Raw genomic sequence first — 16,994 nt, 5'->3', positions numbered from 1 at the left:
TTTTTTTTATAAAATACGCAAAATTCAGTTACAGTTGTATGCAGCCTTTTTTTCTCGCATTTGGTAACTGGCACATTTGTTTAATTCCTCAGAACTTAAAAATAAATGTCTGAAAATCCCGAGGTTTAGGTCTCATCGCTCAAGAAGTTATACCTCAATAAAAAAATAAGGTTTCTGCGGTTTCTATACCTTCGTTAATAATAATTATATGTGTAAATATCAATAAATAGTTATTCAAAACAAAACTAACGGTTTATATGACCAGTTTACATGCTGAAATCGAGAAAATCAGGAAATTTCTAGTGCAACTCGCACAAAACCGTATCTAAAATGTTTGTATCTTTATAGAGTAGTTACAAAATTTGGTAAGAACTAAAGATATTCGCCCTCATTGCGAGAGCCGTGTCGAATGCAAGTCGTTTTTCGAGAGTCGAATCGTATCTTAAGTTTCACGCCATTGCCTAGATTTCCACTCGACTAGTGTATTAAAGTGGGAAAACTTGGCAGCACTGTATAGTTTACGACGATTTTCGTCGTTTACTTATTTCAGCACGGCTGTATACAATGCCAATATTGTCGAGTCGTACAATTGAGCCTAATTTACGACTTACGCAATGAGGCTGATTAAGTTGGAAATTTCTGCAAAATCTTAGGTTTGATGAACACTGAAACTGGTTTAATGATGTAGCAGTTGATTTAAAATTGTATCATGCCTTTAGGGAGTAATCTACCAATCTTTATGCGAAGCTGATTTTCGTTATATTAAGGTAACGGTAGGTATGTATATTAGGAATGTTAATCCCGGGATCCCGGCCTTTTTTAGGGCCCAAAAATCCCGGGATTCTTGGCGAATAATCCCGGGATTTTCGGGATTTGTAATTTGCACTGATGCACTATGGTTTAAACTTCATTTTTTTTGACATTAATTTAAAAAAAAATTAAAACAAGTAAGAAAGTCTAAGTTCGGGCGGAGCCGAGCATTAAATACCCGGCGCAAGTATTAAATATATGTTTTTCACCTTTCCGAAACCTACCGCTACATGGTACGCTGGGGCATATCAATTTTGAGTAAATTAGAGTCCTTAAATTTCGAAATTTTGAAGTTTCAAGCTATTCTGAAATTTACCGTTATATGAAAACCGGCCTCATTTTTAGTCCGATTTCAATAATTTTCAACGCTTTGCTTCTATGTTGCAAATTGGTAGAACGGTTACCGAGATACATATATGTGATCATAAGTGGGCGGTGCCACGCCCATTTTCCAAAATTTTATCACAAACATATTTCTTGGTTAAGAATTGTTGTAAGCGCCAATTTTGAATAAATTAGCTTTAATATTTACTCATTTATCGAAGATTTTGTATTTCTCTAAATTACCGTTATATGGGATGTGGGCGTGGTTATTGTCCCATTTTAAAAATTTTCGGCCATTTGGTATGATGTGCGAAGGCCAACAACTGTGCCAAGTTTGGAAAGTTTTGAAATTGGTAAAGCGGTTACCAAGATATACACATGTAACCATAAGTGGGCGTGGCTACGCCCATTTTCCAAAAATTTATAATATTCTTATTTTTCGTCTAAAACTTATTGTAAATATCAATTTTGAGTAAAATACCAAATACCAAATTATTACGATAAAAAAGTTATTACACGAAACGTCCACCAACTTTTCCCAAACTTGGCACAGTTGTTGGGCTTGGTAAAATATACCAAACAGTTTTAAAAAAAATTAATATTTTAGGCAAAAAATATTTTTTTTCTTCATACATTTATTTTTACCGGCAAAACAGTTGATTATATAGAAAAACGTTATATGAACAGAATAAAGGAATTGTATATTTTAATTTTTTTTAATTTGTTTGAGCAAAATCGGACTAGTGGTTCTCGAGTTATGTCAAAAAAAGACCACCAAAGGTGACAATTTCCCCTATATGATAGTTATATATATATCTCGATTCCTAGACGTGACCCAGCGAAACGCCGGGACACGTATAACTTGTTTTTGACCGATATAACATTTCCCGTTGGTTTCATCCCATCCCGATTTTGACTGTCGCATAGTGTTATCGGATTTAAACCAAAATAATATGGGACCACCTGTGAGGTAACACCTTTCCTTTAAAAAAAAAAGAAATTTAGTTTTATAAAATTTTAAGAGTTTACACCAGGTTCTGCTGCGTTAACGCACCTCATTAAACAAAGTCTCAAGACCAAGTGAAAAGAAAAAAATTATTAAATTTTTAAGCTTAGCATACATCTATCACGAAAAACTAAATTTTCGCATATTTACACGTTTAGATGAATACAATTAATATTTTCATAGAGCATTTTAAAAACTTACATGTGTTTCATCCAAGTCAGAAACTCGTGTAATGCTAGACAAAAAATTCATTGCATCAAAATAGTATAGGGTTGATATTCCAGACGAAGATCTTTGTTTTAATGCCCGCCTAAAATTTGTGCGGAGCGCCTGTATTTTTTCTTTAACATTAGTCACCGTCGCATTTGGGTATTTCTCTTTATATTTTTTTAGTAAAATATCATACTGCTCCCTTTTTAAAATACGGTCATGGTACGCCTTAGAACTTGTGTCCCACAATGCCGGTAAAGAACGATACTCTTCAATAAATTCGATATTAAATCTTTTATTAGCCTCTTTTTCTTCGATTTTGTTTTTGCTGAGTTCCGGGAAATCGTATTGTGCGTTCTCCTGCTCAAGGGTCAGGTCTGACTCGCTGTCGGTATCGTTTATCTCTTCTGATAACGTAGCTGCTCCATTATCTTCGAAAGATTGCTGTAAATATTTGTGTGGTAAGCAAATGCAAATAAGTTAACTTTTTCTCATACTTTGTTGAAAATAAAAGCAGCCTTTACTGATTTTGCATAGGAAGTATGTCATTGTACATTTTAGTAAAATTTTGTTAATTAATTTTAAATCTCTAACTCTTTGGAATGAAATATGCTGAATATGCGTTCGAAAAGAACGAGGAAAGCATCAGTTACAAACGTGTATGTTTCAATAGTAGCGCGCATTGTGAAGAGCAAAGCAAACATATGTGACCTGGTCTACGGAAAGGGGGCTTAGGTGTCAAAAAATCAATTTTCACTTTTTGGTTGAATCGGATGGAAGATGAGATGCTTTTTCACGTGGTGAAAAGCAGAAAATCCTAACTTGCTTAGAAGTGTACTAAAAATGTAGAGAAAGAAGAGTAAAAATACGACAAAATATAATTTATTGGTAATGAACAAAATACATTGAATTATAAGCTATAAAGACATGATTATACACTAGAAAAACGTATTATGGGCCAAAAATAATAATGCTGAGTAGTTTATGTATTTTTCTTTGTTGTCGTTTTGTTACCAGCTCCTCCTCCTTTACATCAACAACATACAGGTCCATCTTAACAAAAGTTTGTTCGGTATCATCTTCTGCCTGAGATACACATACTTCGTCTTCATCATCATCGCTCTCTTCATAGTTTTCATCATCGTTTTCATCATCCTTTTCATGGAAATATTGTCCGTATACGGCACTGAACTCCTCATCAACACTCATGTTTCATTTCATGCGAAATGCGAAGACAATAATCAATAGAAACAGTAAACGTCACTTCTTCAGTGTTACTTTTTTAAATGTTCCACACTAGCAACTTACACGATGAACTATAATAATATTCCGACCAACAGCAATACTTACTGGACCAACAACAACACTTACTGGACCAACAACAACACTTACTGGACGTCCGGCGCGGAGAACAATTAACGAGATAATGAGAAACTGACGAAACGAGTTGCTTACTTTTAACAGCTTTTTCACAGAAAACTAGTTTTCGCACGTAAGCTCCCTTTTCGTAGACCAAGTCACATATATGTATACACGTTTTAGTCACCCAGCGGCGCACTGCTAAATGGGGTCACATACTGGTTTACTTGAATTCGGAAAGTATGCTATGACGGAACACTCTTCAGCAGATGGCAACTAGCAACCGGAAGCTAACAACTGAGATGCTATATTGGTCCCTGCCTTCTGTGGATGCCGTGGAAACTTTGATTGAGATTTTTATTTATTTTTTTCCAACTGTTTCATCAGCTTATTTGCACTCAAGTCTTAGTTGCTACTACTTATAAATTTTGTTATCTTCAGCTGTATAGCACTTAACTATAGCTGCTAATCATAAAATATAGTGGCGTTGCTCATCGGCAACCCAACTATAGTTGCATTACAATCGTAATCGACCCATAAGTATTCGCTTCTAAATTGGTCAGCGGTGTTGTAATCAATTATTTGTATGGTGGACGTTATACAGATTCTGGTTGGACCCGATTTAGCAGTCCGCCGTTCCAGTATATTATTAAATTTGCCCACGATGAAGTCCTCAACTGACTCTATGATTGTGGCTAGAGCGAGAGCCATTCCTCCGACCAACCAAAATATGGAATTTAGTTTTGCGTTTACCCCTGAGTTGGAGAAGAATCCTAGTGGAAGCAATCATGCATTATAAAAGAACTGTGCGAGGCGTGGCAAAATTTTTGTGGCCACAGGCCATTATAGTTTATTTCACTACGAATGTACCATTCATAGCGTAAAATTGTAAGCACTGAAAGACTATTGACAACCAAGCGTTAAAAAAACAATTGTGATGCCAGCAAAGCTGCCATTATTCTCTATTACCTCTATTCTGCAACACTTTCGTATTCGAATTTTGCTACGAATCGTAGAAATGGTATGCTGCAATCCGAATCGTATCTTCGAACCTTCGAAATTCGTAACAATGGCATGCCTAAAAACGAACGAGTAAGAAATTTACACACCCCTATTCTGCAACTCTTTCGTATTCGGATTTTGCTCCGAATCGTAGAAACAGTATGCTGCAATCTGAATCGTATTTTCGAACTTTCGAAATTCGTAACAATGGCATGCCTAAAACGAACGAGTAAGCTTTTTTGCGTAATTTTGTACGAAAACAATTCTGTGTCTGAGGCGAAATAAAATATGTAAATCGATGTGTGTTTGCAAGAAATATTGCTGATGTTCATTTAAACCAGTGGTGCACACGGCAGTCTCCGGGAGCTACTCGGCTTTCACATACAAGTCGTGTGTGCGCAGCTACCAAGGCGAATTTATACAAGGTGGTGTTGATGGCGAATTTAGATTTTCGCCGAGCTGTTTTGCTGAGTACACACATACAGATACAAAAATATTGCGCTTGTATTGGGAGCTCTGCCAACGCTGTGCACCACTGATTTAAACAGATAAATTTGCCTTTCGCATATACGTATATTTTTATCCACTGCTTTATATAAACGAACAGAAAAAAATATTTGTTGCCCCTTATGGAGAAACTTGGGTCCGGTTTATTTAATGTACAACGATTTTCAGTTGTTGTGTCCAAACGCATAACCCGTATCCAAAAACTTTAACACACACGTGTAATCAAAGGATTCACATTTTATTTAAGATAAATGTTTCAAATTTCTTACCACTTATTAATAACCTCGGTTTGCACTATGGACTTTTTTGCAAATTTCGACGTGGGTTCTGCTCAAAAATACTGTGGACGGCGTAGCCGAAGTGATATGCAGAAGAAATGTTGTATACCTTTGACATGCGGAAGCCCCTCTTCCCCGCAACAAAGAAAGGAGAATTCTACTTAGTAAGGGCCGAAGGCAGAAGCAAGCGCAACAGGTGGTGGACCTAACAAAGTGCATGTTTTCAATGGTTTGGAGGAAGCTGTTATTGCATTAACTGGATTGAGAACCAGAGCTTCAGGCATAGGAGTTCTGGCTTGTGGTTCAACATTTCAACCAGAAGCTGACATAGATGCGCCCATGGTTACTATGCCCGACAGCTCCGCATACCTTTGTGAATCCATTGTCATACCGCCCGCTTACTCTGCTGCTATAATTGTAAACACATCAGAATCCATAATTTTCCTCAAAATATGTGAAATTAACCAATTTTACAATAAAAAAGCACATGATGAGTGTTTTTTTAATTCCTTTCCACTTTGTTTTCCTTCATTCAGCTATCTTCGAAAAACAACTGGTAGCCGGCCATGATTCAATAATGAAAGGTTTTGTAAGAAAAACTTCCTCTCGCTGTAATTTATCAATGACACTCCCACCCTACTCCTAAAAACAAAAACAGTGATATTTCTTTTCCAAATTTCTTTGCAAGTTTTAAGAACATTTTTAAATTGTTCTTCATTCGCTGGCACCAACAAGACAAAATGAGTTGGACTACAGAAATTCAATGTAGGCTAAAGAGACGAAATTCCCTTAAATGCCGACATGTATTTGTCGATTTTCGTGGAGACCTCTTGATTCTGCTTGTTTAAATTAGATAATTAAATCAAATTCGTTTTTGTTTTAAAATACCACCATTCACTATTATCCACACCTTTTTATGGAATTTAGCTCCCATTTTAGGAAGTGTGATTGAATTCTTCCCCTTTTTCTCCTGCTTCCATAAACCATCAAATCAAATTCGTTTTTGTTTTAAAAAACCACCATTCACTAGTATCCACACCTTTTTATGGAATTTAGCTCCCATTTTAGGATGTGTGATTGAATTCTTCCCCTTTTTCTCCTGCTTCCATAAACCATCAAATCAAATTCGTTTTTGTTTTAAAATACCACCATTCACTAGTATCCACACCTTTTTATGGAATTTAGCTCCCATTTTAGGAAGTGTGATTCAATTCTTCCCCTTTTTCTCCTGCTTCCATAAACCATCCCTATGGGTGGGAGTGCCAAATTTTAGAAAAAAGCTACTTACAAAACCTTTAATAATTGAATCATGGTAGCTGGCAATGCTGCACATTTTTCCGCAAGGGTTGCAACATGTCGATTTTGCGTTTTTCGTAACGTAGCTACGTATTACGAATTACGAAAATTCGGGTTCTAGAATAAGGGTGATTAACTCTCATCAAAAAATGTCTTGTGACCACATATAAGTTTGTGAAAACCTCTTGTAATAGGTGGCATACACGGTACGTCTGACTCGAGAGTCATTTGTGTACGTGTTAACTCGCCTTCGACTACACACAGTTGAATCATTCAGTCATGCCGGGAGCAGTGTTGCCAGGTCTTCAGCATGAGAACACGTCACTCTTGGTCTGAAAAAACGTCATTGCCTACCCAAAAACGTCTTTTTCAAATGAATGTACATAAATTGTTCTTATTTAAACTTTTATTGTATACAAAGGTACATATCGAGCCCTAACCTCCAAAATAATGTAAGCGACATTTTTTCAAAATTTTCTTTTTGATGCAGAAATATCCCTAGAGCATCTAGATACATTAGGGCTCGATATGTACGTAAGGTATATTAAAATATCATTTCGACAGAGCACTTTTAAAATTCATTGTAAACTGGTTTGAGATCGTTAATTTAAAAGTCATTTTATACATACACTTGTGATCAGCTGATTAAGTCATCAACATTTTGATCGATTTTGGCTGTTTCTCTTTCGTTTATTTAATGTTTATTATTTTTAAATAAAAGCCAAGCTCATTAACAAACAAAATATAAATCCACAAAAATTGTGCAAAAATTATAAACAATCTGCAAATTTTCAGCTAGATTTTCAACTTTCTATTCAGATTTTTTAGCCCATTAAATTTCAGGGCAATAACGTGCAAGGTTAAAGGGGCTAAATAATCGCGTTGATTTTTAACAATTTATTTTTTCTTGTAGAAATTTGTTTAGGGCTCGGTTGTCGAAAATGCTAAATTACGTTCTGCTAAGAAGGAACATAGCAATAGGTTTAATCAATATCAAATAATTGTTACGAATTTTTACTAGTACTTGCAAGTTTTTAATGAAAATGCATTCAGTAACCCAAAATATTGTTACGATTATCCTTGAAACCTCGTCCGGATTTCCCAAATTCCTCGGTTCGTATCGCTGGATTGTTAAATAAATGCAATCGATGACCAAATTGTAGTACAATTAACTTTATTGTACAACAAACAATTTACAATACCCACTGGGAAAATAGGTAAGAGGTAAGCCATGTTTTCTTTCAGTTTTTAGTACCAAAATTGTCATCATGGCCAATGTCATCTACTAGTAAAGGGCAAAATGAACACCTCCAAAGACACATTACGTTGTCAGTTGCAAAATAACGTGCAGCCGAAGTTATTTCCAAGCACCGAACTACTCCGAGCGACTGCTCTGCATTACTAGTAACTTACTTTGTAAAGCGGCTCAGAAGTATGTCTGATACCAAATGTACATTCTAAATTCCTACTTACATAAGGCGGCCATGCCTTTGTAAAAGTAAGGGACGTTCGGCAGGGAAATGGTAATGACTGCCAGGTGAAGAGTAAGTTGCTAATAAGGTATTATTACGTGCTCCTAATTCCCACTGGGTACTTGCTAATACAGTAAAAACACTTTACAATACTTGTTAAAGCAATAACAACGCTTTACTACTTGTTAACACAATTAAACTTATAGCTTGCTTATTCGCAACTCAATTCTCCGCTCACTTTACTTGTAACTAACTCAACTCCGCGGTGGCGGCGCCCTTATATACCTGCGCTGGCACTTATGGCAACTCTAGAACATTCTGAAGTTTATCGCTCATTCTCTTTCTCTCGCTGTTCGCAGTGTTCATCCAACTTGACGTTTCTCTTTGTGGAACATTCTACGCCATTCTTCGAACATTCTGCCTATTTCTCGTGGTTCGCTTTATGTTGCCGCAGTATTCGCCACACTGCCCTCCACCTAAGTCTGATCGTCCCGATCAGACACACTTGCCGCTCCAACCGCTGCAAGTCTTTCCAAGTGGACCACTTTCATCTTGGTCCTCGGTCTCCCCATTGTCTGGATTTGATGCACTGCGTCCTTCAGCCGTTTGTCAATCTTCAACGGATCTTTCCAGTCAAGTCTTTGCTTGGAGGTAAAGCTTTTCTTCTGCTGCGACATGTACAACCACAGTGCGTTACTGGGCATTGCTTCCGGCTTATCTCCGGGAGTACACCATCTCACATGGTCGTGCTTCTGCCGGCCACTGGTGGTGACCAGACCATGTCTCTTCTCGTGGGCACCCTTTTCGGATCTATGCCGCATCATCTGTCCCTGACACCCTGACTCCCGCCTTCGTGCTGCACTGCCTTCAGCACATCTTGTTACATCCGGATCCTTACGCTGAAGCTTCCGCCGTCGTTTCGTATCTCGCTCTTCCGCCGATGCTAACTTCATTGACCGGACATGTATAATCTCACCATTGGCTTCCGGCTTAACTGCTCGCCTTTGCCGACCACCTTTTTCCGGACACTTCAAAGCGCGCCTACTGCTCCCACAGCCGCTTCGAATTCCGGCCACCGGCGTATCACCATTGCAACGTGGTTCAGTGGCCTTCCTCCTGCCGGAAACACTGCCTGGCTGGCCATGACCACTACCTTGTTGCGACCTTTTCTTCACTGAGCTAGTGGAACCGTCACGCTTTTCCTGTATCGGTGAACCGCTTCCTTCTCCTGACGAAACCACTCCGTCTCCATCACTGCCAACCTCCGCCCAACTAACCGCTTCCGTTTCTGGTGGAATCTTCGACACTTCCTCTAAGACTAACCGTCTGCTGCAGCACTGGCTGTCGTAACCAACCCTAAGTGGCACTTTCCTGTCGCCATAGGTTAGGATCATTCCCTGGAGGTCAAACTTCATGCCTTGCCCAAGTAGGAAATCCACGCCGATGATGACTTCATCCACAATGTCTGCGACAATAAACATCGTGTACGAGGCCAACCCGTCGATAATTACCTCGCATAGTACTTCTCCTAACACTTGGGTTCGCTCACCAGTTGCAGTCTGCAGCTTTGCTCCAGGTAGTGGCTTCACATAAAAAGTAGTCACATCAGGTCGAATAATGGAATGTGACGCTCCAGTATCCACTGTCAGCACTCGCTCCTGCCCATTCACACATCCACCAATAGTGAGGTTGCTCGCATTCCGGCCAATTTGTGAGACGGAGATTATGGGCCCTTCAACTTCTGGAGCCAGCACGCGGCCCTTCCTGCTGGCACGTTTTATTTTAACGACTGATTTGAGTTGGATTCGTCTCCCTCAGCCCTGCGTTTGCGTCCTGCTGAATGGTCGAGCCCACTGGAACTAGCGCTGCAATCGCGGGCTAAGTGGCCTGGTTTTCCGCAACTAAAGCATTTCCTAGCACCATCCTTTCTCTCGGTTGCACCAGGAGTATTCTTCTCTGCCATCGACTTGAGTGTTTTCAGGATCTCGTTCATCACGTCAGGTGTCTCCACCTCTACTCGATGGGCTTTGTAGGCTGGTCTACTTAGGAGCGCTGCCGTTTCACGTGTCTGAGCATACGAGACCGTTTCAGCAAATGTTGGCTTTGGATTTGCATACGTCTCGCGCTTGGTATACACGTCCCGCATTCCGTTGATGAACCTCTGGATTTTTACTCTTTCGAGGTGCTCACCAGATGCATCTCCAATTGCCAAATGAGCCAACCTTTCAACCTCGGAGGCGAATTCCTGTAGAGTCTCGTTGGATTTCTGGCAGCGATTTTCCAGCTCCATCTGGTAAATCTGTCTCATGTGCTCGCTACCATAACGTCTTTCCACTGCACCCATTAACGCATCGTAACTGTTCCTTTCACAATCAGGAATAGTCTGCAAGATTTCCGCTGCAGGTCCTTTTAATGCAACGAACAGTGCAGCGGATTTATCCTCCATGCTCCAGTGATTTGCTGTAGCTGTCTTCTCAAACTGGAGCTTAAAGACTTGGAAAGGAATCGTGCCGTCAAAGGATGGAGTCTTTACCTTGGGCACGCTGGTCGAAGAAGGTGGGCGATTCAACTGCATATCTCGGAGGCGACCTTCCAACTCTTCTACCTTAGCCTCGACTTTCTCCTGAATTAGCTCTTCGATTTTATCTTGTCGTTCCTCGATTTTATCCTGTCTCTCTCTGAGTTCCGCGTTATCTTTAAATAAATTCTCTTGTAGCTGAGTAATCTTTTCATCTAGCTGCGATGACATGTACGTTTTCTGTGCTTCCAGCTGCGAGGACATGCGTGTTTCCTGCACTTGCAGCTGGGATGAAATCTGTGATATGGCACCCAATAACATGTTCATGTCTATAGCCGTTGACGCACAAGGAGCCTTTCCCTGCTCTTCAAGCTTCGCTGATGTCTGTTCCACATCATTCGATGAACCAGCAACCTCTTCCTTGTCTTTGTCCTTTGCGGATGCATCGTCGGATTTACCCTGGAAGTCGTATTTGTCCACGTCGATGCCTTCAGCTTCCATAGCTTCCCGCAAACGGGATAATAATTCCACTTTTCTTCCGGAGGTGGCCAAATTACGCTTTTCCAACTCCTGTTTCAGTTCCTCAATCTTTAAGTCCTGAATTTTCGCCATTTTCAGTAGTTTATCCTTCGGGATTTATTTAACAATCCCACTTCTGACACCAATTGTTACGATTATCCTTGAAACCTCGTCCGGATTTCCCAAATCTCTCGGTTCGTATCGCTGGATTGTTAAATAAATGCAATCGATGACCAAATTGTAGTACAATTAACTTTATTGTACAACAAACAATTTACAATACTTGCTAATACAGTAAAAACACTTTACAATACTTGTTAAAGCAATAACAACGCTTTACTACTTGTTAACACAATTAAACTTATAGCTTGCTTATTCGCAACTCAATTCTCCGCTCACTTTACTTGTAGCTTGCTGACTTGTAACTCGTAACTAACTCAACTCCGCGGTGGCGGCGCCCTTATATACCTACGCTGGCACTTATGGCAACTCTAGAACATTCTGAAGTTTATCGCTCATTCTCTTTCTCTCGCTGTTCGCAGTGTTCATCCAACTTGACGTTTCTCTTTGTGGAACATTCTACGCCATTCTTCGAACATTCTGCCTATTTCTCGTGGTTCGCTTTGTGTTGCCGCAGTATTCGCCACAATGTTTGCAAGAGGAAGCGAATTCGAGAGCGTAACAACCCCAGAGAGCTGCAAATTCTTGCAAGTAAAAATTTTACTAGCAGGAATTTGCAGTAGTCCAAAAGTAAGTAACATAACAAATTCAAATGTAAACAAACTGTTTAAGATGATTTGATGAAACATAATTAGTGAAATGAAAATATGGTTAAAAAATTTAAATATATTGTATGTATATTTTTTTACTTTTATGACGATGGGAACTATTCCCAATTAAAAAGAAAATTGCGCGCCAAAACTTAACCGTCAAAAGTGTCAAAATGGCTCAAGTTGCAAGTTTTTACTAGTTTTGCGTTCAATAACTTTTTCTGCAAATTTTGTCTTGCACTCAATTTTACTATATATTTTTCTTTTACGCTCTCGCTGCAAGTACTTACTGGAAAAGTTATTGAATGGACCTAATATTTCAGTATTTTTTGCGTTCAGTACATTTTCAATGAAGTCTTAAAAAAGTCGCCTACTTTTTTTACCGTTTTATGCTGCACAGCTTTTTTGATGCTTTTGCGAGCGTGCCTGCTGCAATATATCGGCTCTACCTGATTTGGCATTTACAGGTCTATTCTGCACGTTACCGAAGATTTTGTAACCGGAAAATTGTATTACCAAAAAATGTTACCAGTTCTTGTCACCGCGATTCTAGGTACGTTGGTAATGCAGTTAAAATATTCAGCAATTCAGCTATGAAGAATTGTGCAAATCCTGGCATTGCATATTTTACGGGGCAATAATTTGTTACCAGCTTATGAGATGGTAACGAAATTTACCGGTTACAAGAGTACACAGAATGCGAAAAGGGTTTAAAAATTTACAGGAACTTTATTTACCGGTTACAAACTCTTTATTAGCAGCGCAGAATAGACCTGTTAACAATTTCATCATTACAGCAAGCATCGTAATCTCAAGTGTTTACACAACCAGCGTTTGAGCAAGGGATCCTTAGTCCAATAAAACCAGCTGCAGCTGCAGCGAAACACAAAGATTGTAAAGATTTATTAAGAAAATAATTCAAAATCAGTTCTACTTATAAGATTTACACCCCTATGCTGTAATCCGAAAGTTCGTAGTTACGAATTCGTAGCTCCGTTCCGAAAATTCGAAAATTGGTATGCTGTAATCCGTTCGTAACTATCAACGGCGTTACCAACTAAAATAGTGAAATTCGAAGTTCTTAATCAGCTGCTTTGACAGAAACAAGTCAAAATAAATATAATCGCAAGTGAACAGTGAAATTAAAAAAAATTGTTTAATCGTATTTGAAAAAGCTTTTCCTTAATTAAGTAAAATAGAATGGATTCAGTGGCCGGTGCACTTTTGTCTCAGGAGGAAGAACATGCTGCAGTCAACTGTTGCATTAATATACAAAGGAGATTGCTACGAGACAGTTCTGATCCATTTACCTTAAATGATAAATATATGTTCCCTCTTTTTAAGGGCGTCCTTTCAACTAAATATTGTGTTGCTTTAAATCTTGCAACGCTTTCCCAAAATTCCACCACATCCTCTTTAACTATTACAAAGCCTCGGGCAATGTCCGGCCTTTCGCTCATGCTTTCCACCAGTTTTTCGTATTGCGAGCGATTTGTTGTGATTGTCGACATGATAATTTTGTAAACATTTAATAATACATTGGTTTTTATTCACACTTCAACTTAAATACATATTTTTGCGTTTCCACACTTAATTTTATTGATATTTTAAAAGAATTCGCTTCGCTCCAACACCAGTTGCTCTTCGTAGAAAATTTCCGACAAATACATACAAATTACAGCTACGTCGGATTCAGGCATACCAACGTTACGAATTTCGAAGATGGTCTCCGAATTTCGAAATTACGATACGGCAACGCGGATTACAGCATACCAATTTTAAGATTCGTAGCAAAATCGAATCTACGACGGATTACAGCATAGGGGTGTTAGTAACAAAGAAAAATTACTGGGAAGTTAAAAAACCTCATTTTTACACAAAAAACGTCCAAACGTCAACAGGGTACAAAAAACGTCCAAATGACGTTAAAAACGTCAACCTGGCAACGCTGGCCGGGAGTCATGTTGGTGAAACTATCACATATTTATTTTCACAAACACATCCAAACCGACTCACGAGTCAGACGCACCGTGTATGCCGCCTATAAATTTCAGGTGGTTATATATGTATAAATAAAAAGTTGTAAAAAGAGAAATCTGACCTGTTGCTCAATTTGAGCTTTTCTCCCAAAAGTGTTTGCCGTTAAGAATACTAGATTTAAAAAAATAAAATTGAAGTAAAATATATACTACGTTATTAAAAAAATACACCCGTATGCTGTAATCCGAAAGTTCGTAGTTACGAATTCGTAGCTCCGTTCCGAAAATTTGAAAATTGGTATGCTGTAATCCGATCGTGACTATCAACGGCGTTGCCAACTAAAATTGTGAAATTCGAAGTTCTTTACCAGCAGCTTTGACAGCAACAAATCAAAATAAATATAATCGCAAAGGAATAGTGAAATTAAAAAAAAATGTTTAATCGTATTTGAAAAGGCTTTTCCTTAACTAAGTAAAATGTAATGGATTCAGTGGCCGGTGCACTTTTGTCTCAGGAGGAAGAACATGCTGCAGCCAACTGTTGCATTAATATACAAAGGAATTGCTTCGAGATTGTTCTGATCAATTTAGCTTAAATGATAAAATGTTTGCTCCCTCCTTTTAAGGGCCTCCATTTCACTAGATATTGTTCCGCTTTAACTCTTGCAACGCTTTCCCAAAATTCCACCACATCCCCTTTAGCTCCTTTTACAAAGCCCCGAGCAATGTCCGGCCTTTCGCTTTCGTGTTGCGAGCGTTCGTTTGTGATCTTCAACCTGATAATTTGTAAACATTTAATAATTTTTTTTCTATTCGCACTTCAACTAACATATTTTTGCGTTTGCACACTTTACGTTATTGATATGGGTGGGGTTTAGTAGCGCTCACAACTATTTCGGGCTATTCCGTCCAAAGGGGTGGCCCGATCCAAAAATTCCACACTCTTGTAGTAAGGGTCTACGCATTATTTTAACACTTACTTTTGTACATTTTGGTCACTAATTTATTTACAAATTGGGTTTGAAATATGCCCTTTTTGTAAAATTCGGAAATTAGCGTACATTTATCACTCCTATCCTCCCTAAAGCAGCCACTTCACCAATACATTTTTGTATTACCTTTCTCGTTACACTTTATTCGATTAGTTATAACTTGCTTTACGACTTTAATATTAACAAATTAATCAAAATTCATTAAATAAAAACACCTTCAAAATCAGGCGTATGACTTTGGTTGCATATGCAAATTAAATGGCGGAGTTCAGCTGTCCAACAACAGGAGAGACAAAAGAAGATAGGATATAACCCAGTAAGCATTAAAAATATACAATGGTGTTCTCTGCAAAAGGTGTTCAGCTCCTTTTCTTCGCAAAACAGAAAGGAGAATTCTACTGCCTGAGGGTTATAATCCCTAAGTGCGGCCGAAGGGCGCCTACGCAGAAAGGTGTTCTCTCCAAAAGGTGTTCAGCCCCCCTTCTTTGGCAACACAGGAAGGAGAATTCTACTGCCTGAGGGTTATAATCCCTAAGTGCGGCTGAAGGCCGCCTATGCAGAAAGGTGTTCAGCCCCCCTTCTTTGCCAACACAGAAAGGAGAATTCTACTGCCTGTTCTATTCTACGCAAAAATACATTTGTTAAAAAGAACATTTTTTTTTATAAAAACTTGTTTTTTCTATTTTTAATTAACTTTTTTATTCTTTATTTAAAATCGCCTGATATCTAATTTGGCATAATTTCTTTTATTAAAAAATCCCACGGTTTCTGTTAGTTGGATCATATTCCACTTCAAACTGCTCAGTTTGCCTAAGAAAATTTCGTTTATCTCCCTTTTTCAAACGGTTCCCTAGGGGCCTGTGGGAGGAGCCCAAGGGGGCGGAGTACGCCTTTTTAGAAAACGGGGACTGCCTTCATTCTAGTGGGGGCGGTTTGGGGGGCCCTCGCCCTCCGCCTCCACCCACCCCATTGATATTTTAAGTTAGTTAGTTAGTTATAGTTGCTATTTGTACAAAATTTCCGACAAATACATATAAATGGCAGCTATGTCGGATTCAGGAATACCAACATTACGAATTTCGAAGTGGCCTACGAATTTCGAAATAACCAACACGGATTTCAGCATACTAATTTTACGATTCGTAGCAAAATGGAATCTACGACGGATTACAGCTACTTTTAAATTCCGAGTATTGTTTAAACTTACCATGCTTTCTTCGTCCGATATTGTACCCGATACTGCTGCTTCAGTATCTAGTGGAAGAATACTCATTTCACTTGTGTCCAACTCTATTTCAACTTTTTCAAAGTCATTGTAAAACTGTTCACTATCATCTTCCTATAAAGAATTCTGCTTTATCTACGTTCCTTAAAAGTTGGGACTACTTACCTCATAATACTCTTCCGATTTCATGTCGATTTCTGCGGAATCCTGTTTTCTTTCTGAAACAAGAAAGTCTGTCTCTGGTTTTCTCAGATTTATTTCCACAAATCTGTTCAAGTGGTCTTCGCACATGTGTTGTATAAAATCGCCCAATTGCAAAAATGAATGGTCACAGAATTCACAGTTCAAGAAAAATTCTTTTCTCTCTATTGACAACAGTGTGGTTATTTCTCCGCATTTTCTTAAGTCTCCGTAATCAACTCTCTCCTTTTTTACCGCCATGTTTATTTGAGTAACTTCTATTAAAATTGTATTATAAAAGATGGATCTTAATTGCAGATTATATTATGTTACCAAAAGAAAAACAACTATAAACATATCCTTTGGCAAATGTCCTAGATATTCTTGCCCTAGATAGTAGTGTTTAGAGATGCGTGATGTTGACCGATTCATCGGAAACATCGATGCAACCAGCGTTGCCACACATGAGCTTTTCCTACCAAAACTGGTAGTTATATTTCCATATGGTAGTTTGGAAGGCTAGATTTGATTTTGGTAGGTTCCGCGA

The 16,994-nt window shown here is 38.6% G+C and overlaps 1 protein-coding gene across 4 annotated transcripts; it reads right to left on the bottom strand.

Moving 5' to 3' along the window:
• Positions 1–2,306: 2,306 nt before the first annotated feature.
• LOC118749019 lies at positions 2,307–16,872 on the bottom strand. 4 transcript variants are annotated; one of them, XM_036483819.1, is made up of 5 exons: positions 16,781–16,872; positions 16,433–16,725; positions 16,250–16,381; positions 14,173–14,222; positions 2,742–2,794 (listed from the first exon to the last, which is right to left on the bottom strand). In XM_036483819.1, exons 2-4 carry the CDS (start codon positions 16,706–16,708, stop codon positions 14,214–14,216), a joined length of 417 nt encoding a protein of 138 aa, XP_036339712.1. In that variant the 5' UTR covers positions 16,709–16,725; positions 16,781–16,872; the 3' UTR covers positions 2,742–2,794; positions 14,173–14,213. The 4 variants fall into 4 exon arrangements, with proteins under 4 accessions (XP_036339709.1, XP_036339710.1, XP_036339712.1 ...); XM_036483816.1 differs by lacking the exon at positions 14,173–14,222 and having other exon boundaries at positions 2,307–2,794; XM_036483817.1 differs by lacking the exon at positions 14,173–14,222 and having other exon boundaries at positions 2,307–2,794; positions 16,433–16,722.
• Positions 16,873–16,994: the final 122 nt, after the last annotated feature.

This window comes from Rhagoletis pomonella, unplaced genomic scaffold (genome assembly GCF_013731165.1).
Source record: "Rhagoletis pomonella isolate Grant_MI unplaced genomic scaffold, Rhpom_1.0 Rhpom_scaffold_00013, whole genome shotgun sequence".
Taxonomy (NCBI): Eukaryota; Metazoa; Arthropoda; class Insecta; order Diptera; family Tephritidae; genus Rhagoletis; species Rhagoletis pomonella.
The sequence above is the reverse complement of the archived record's forward strand: the minus strand, read 5'-3'. Positions and strand labels throughout refer to the sequence as shown.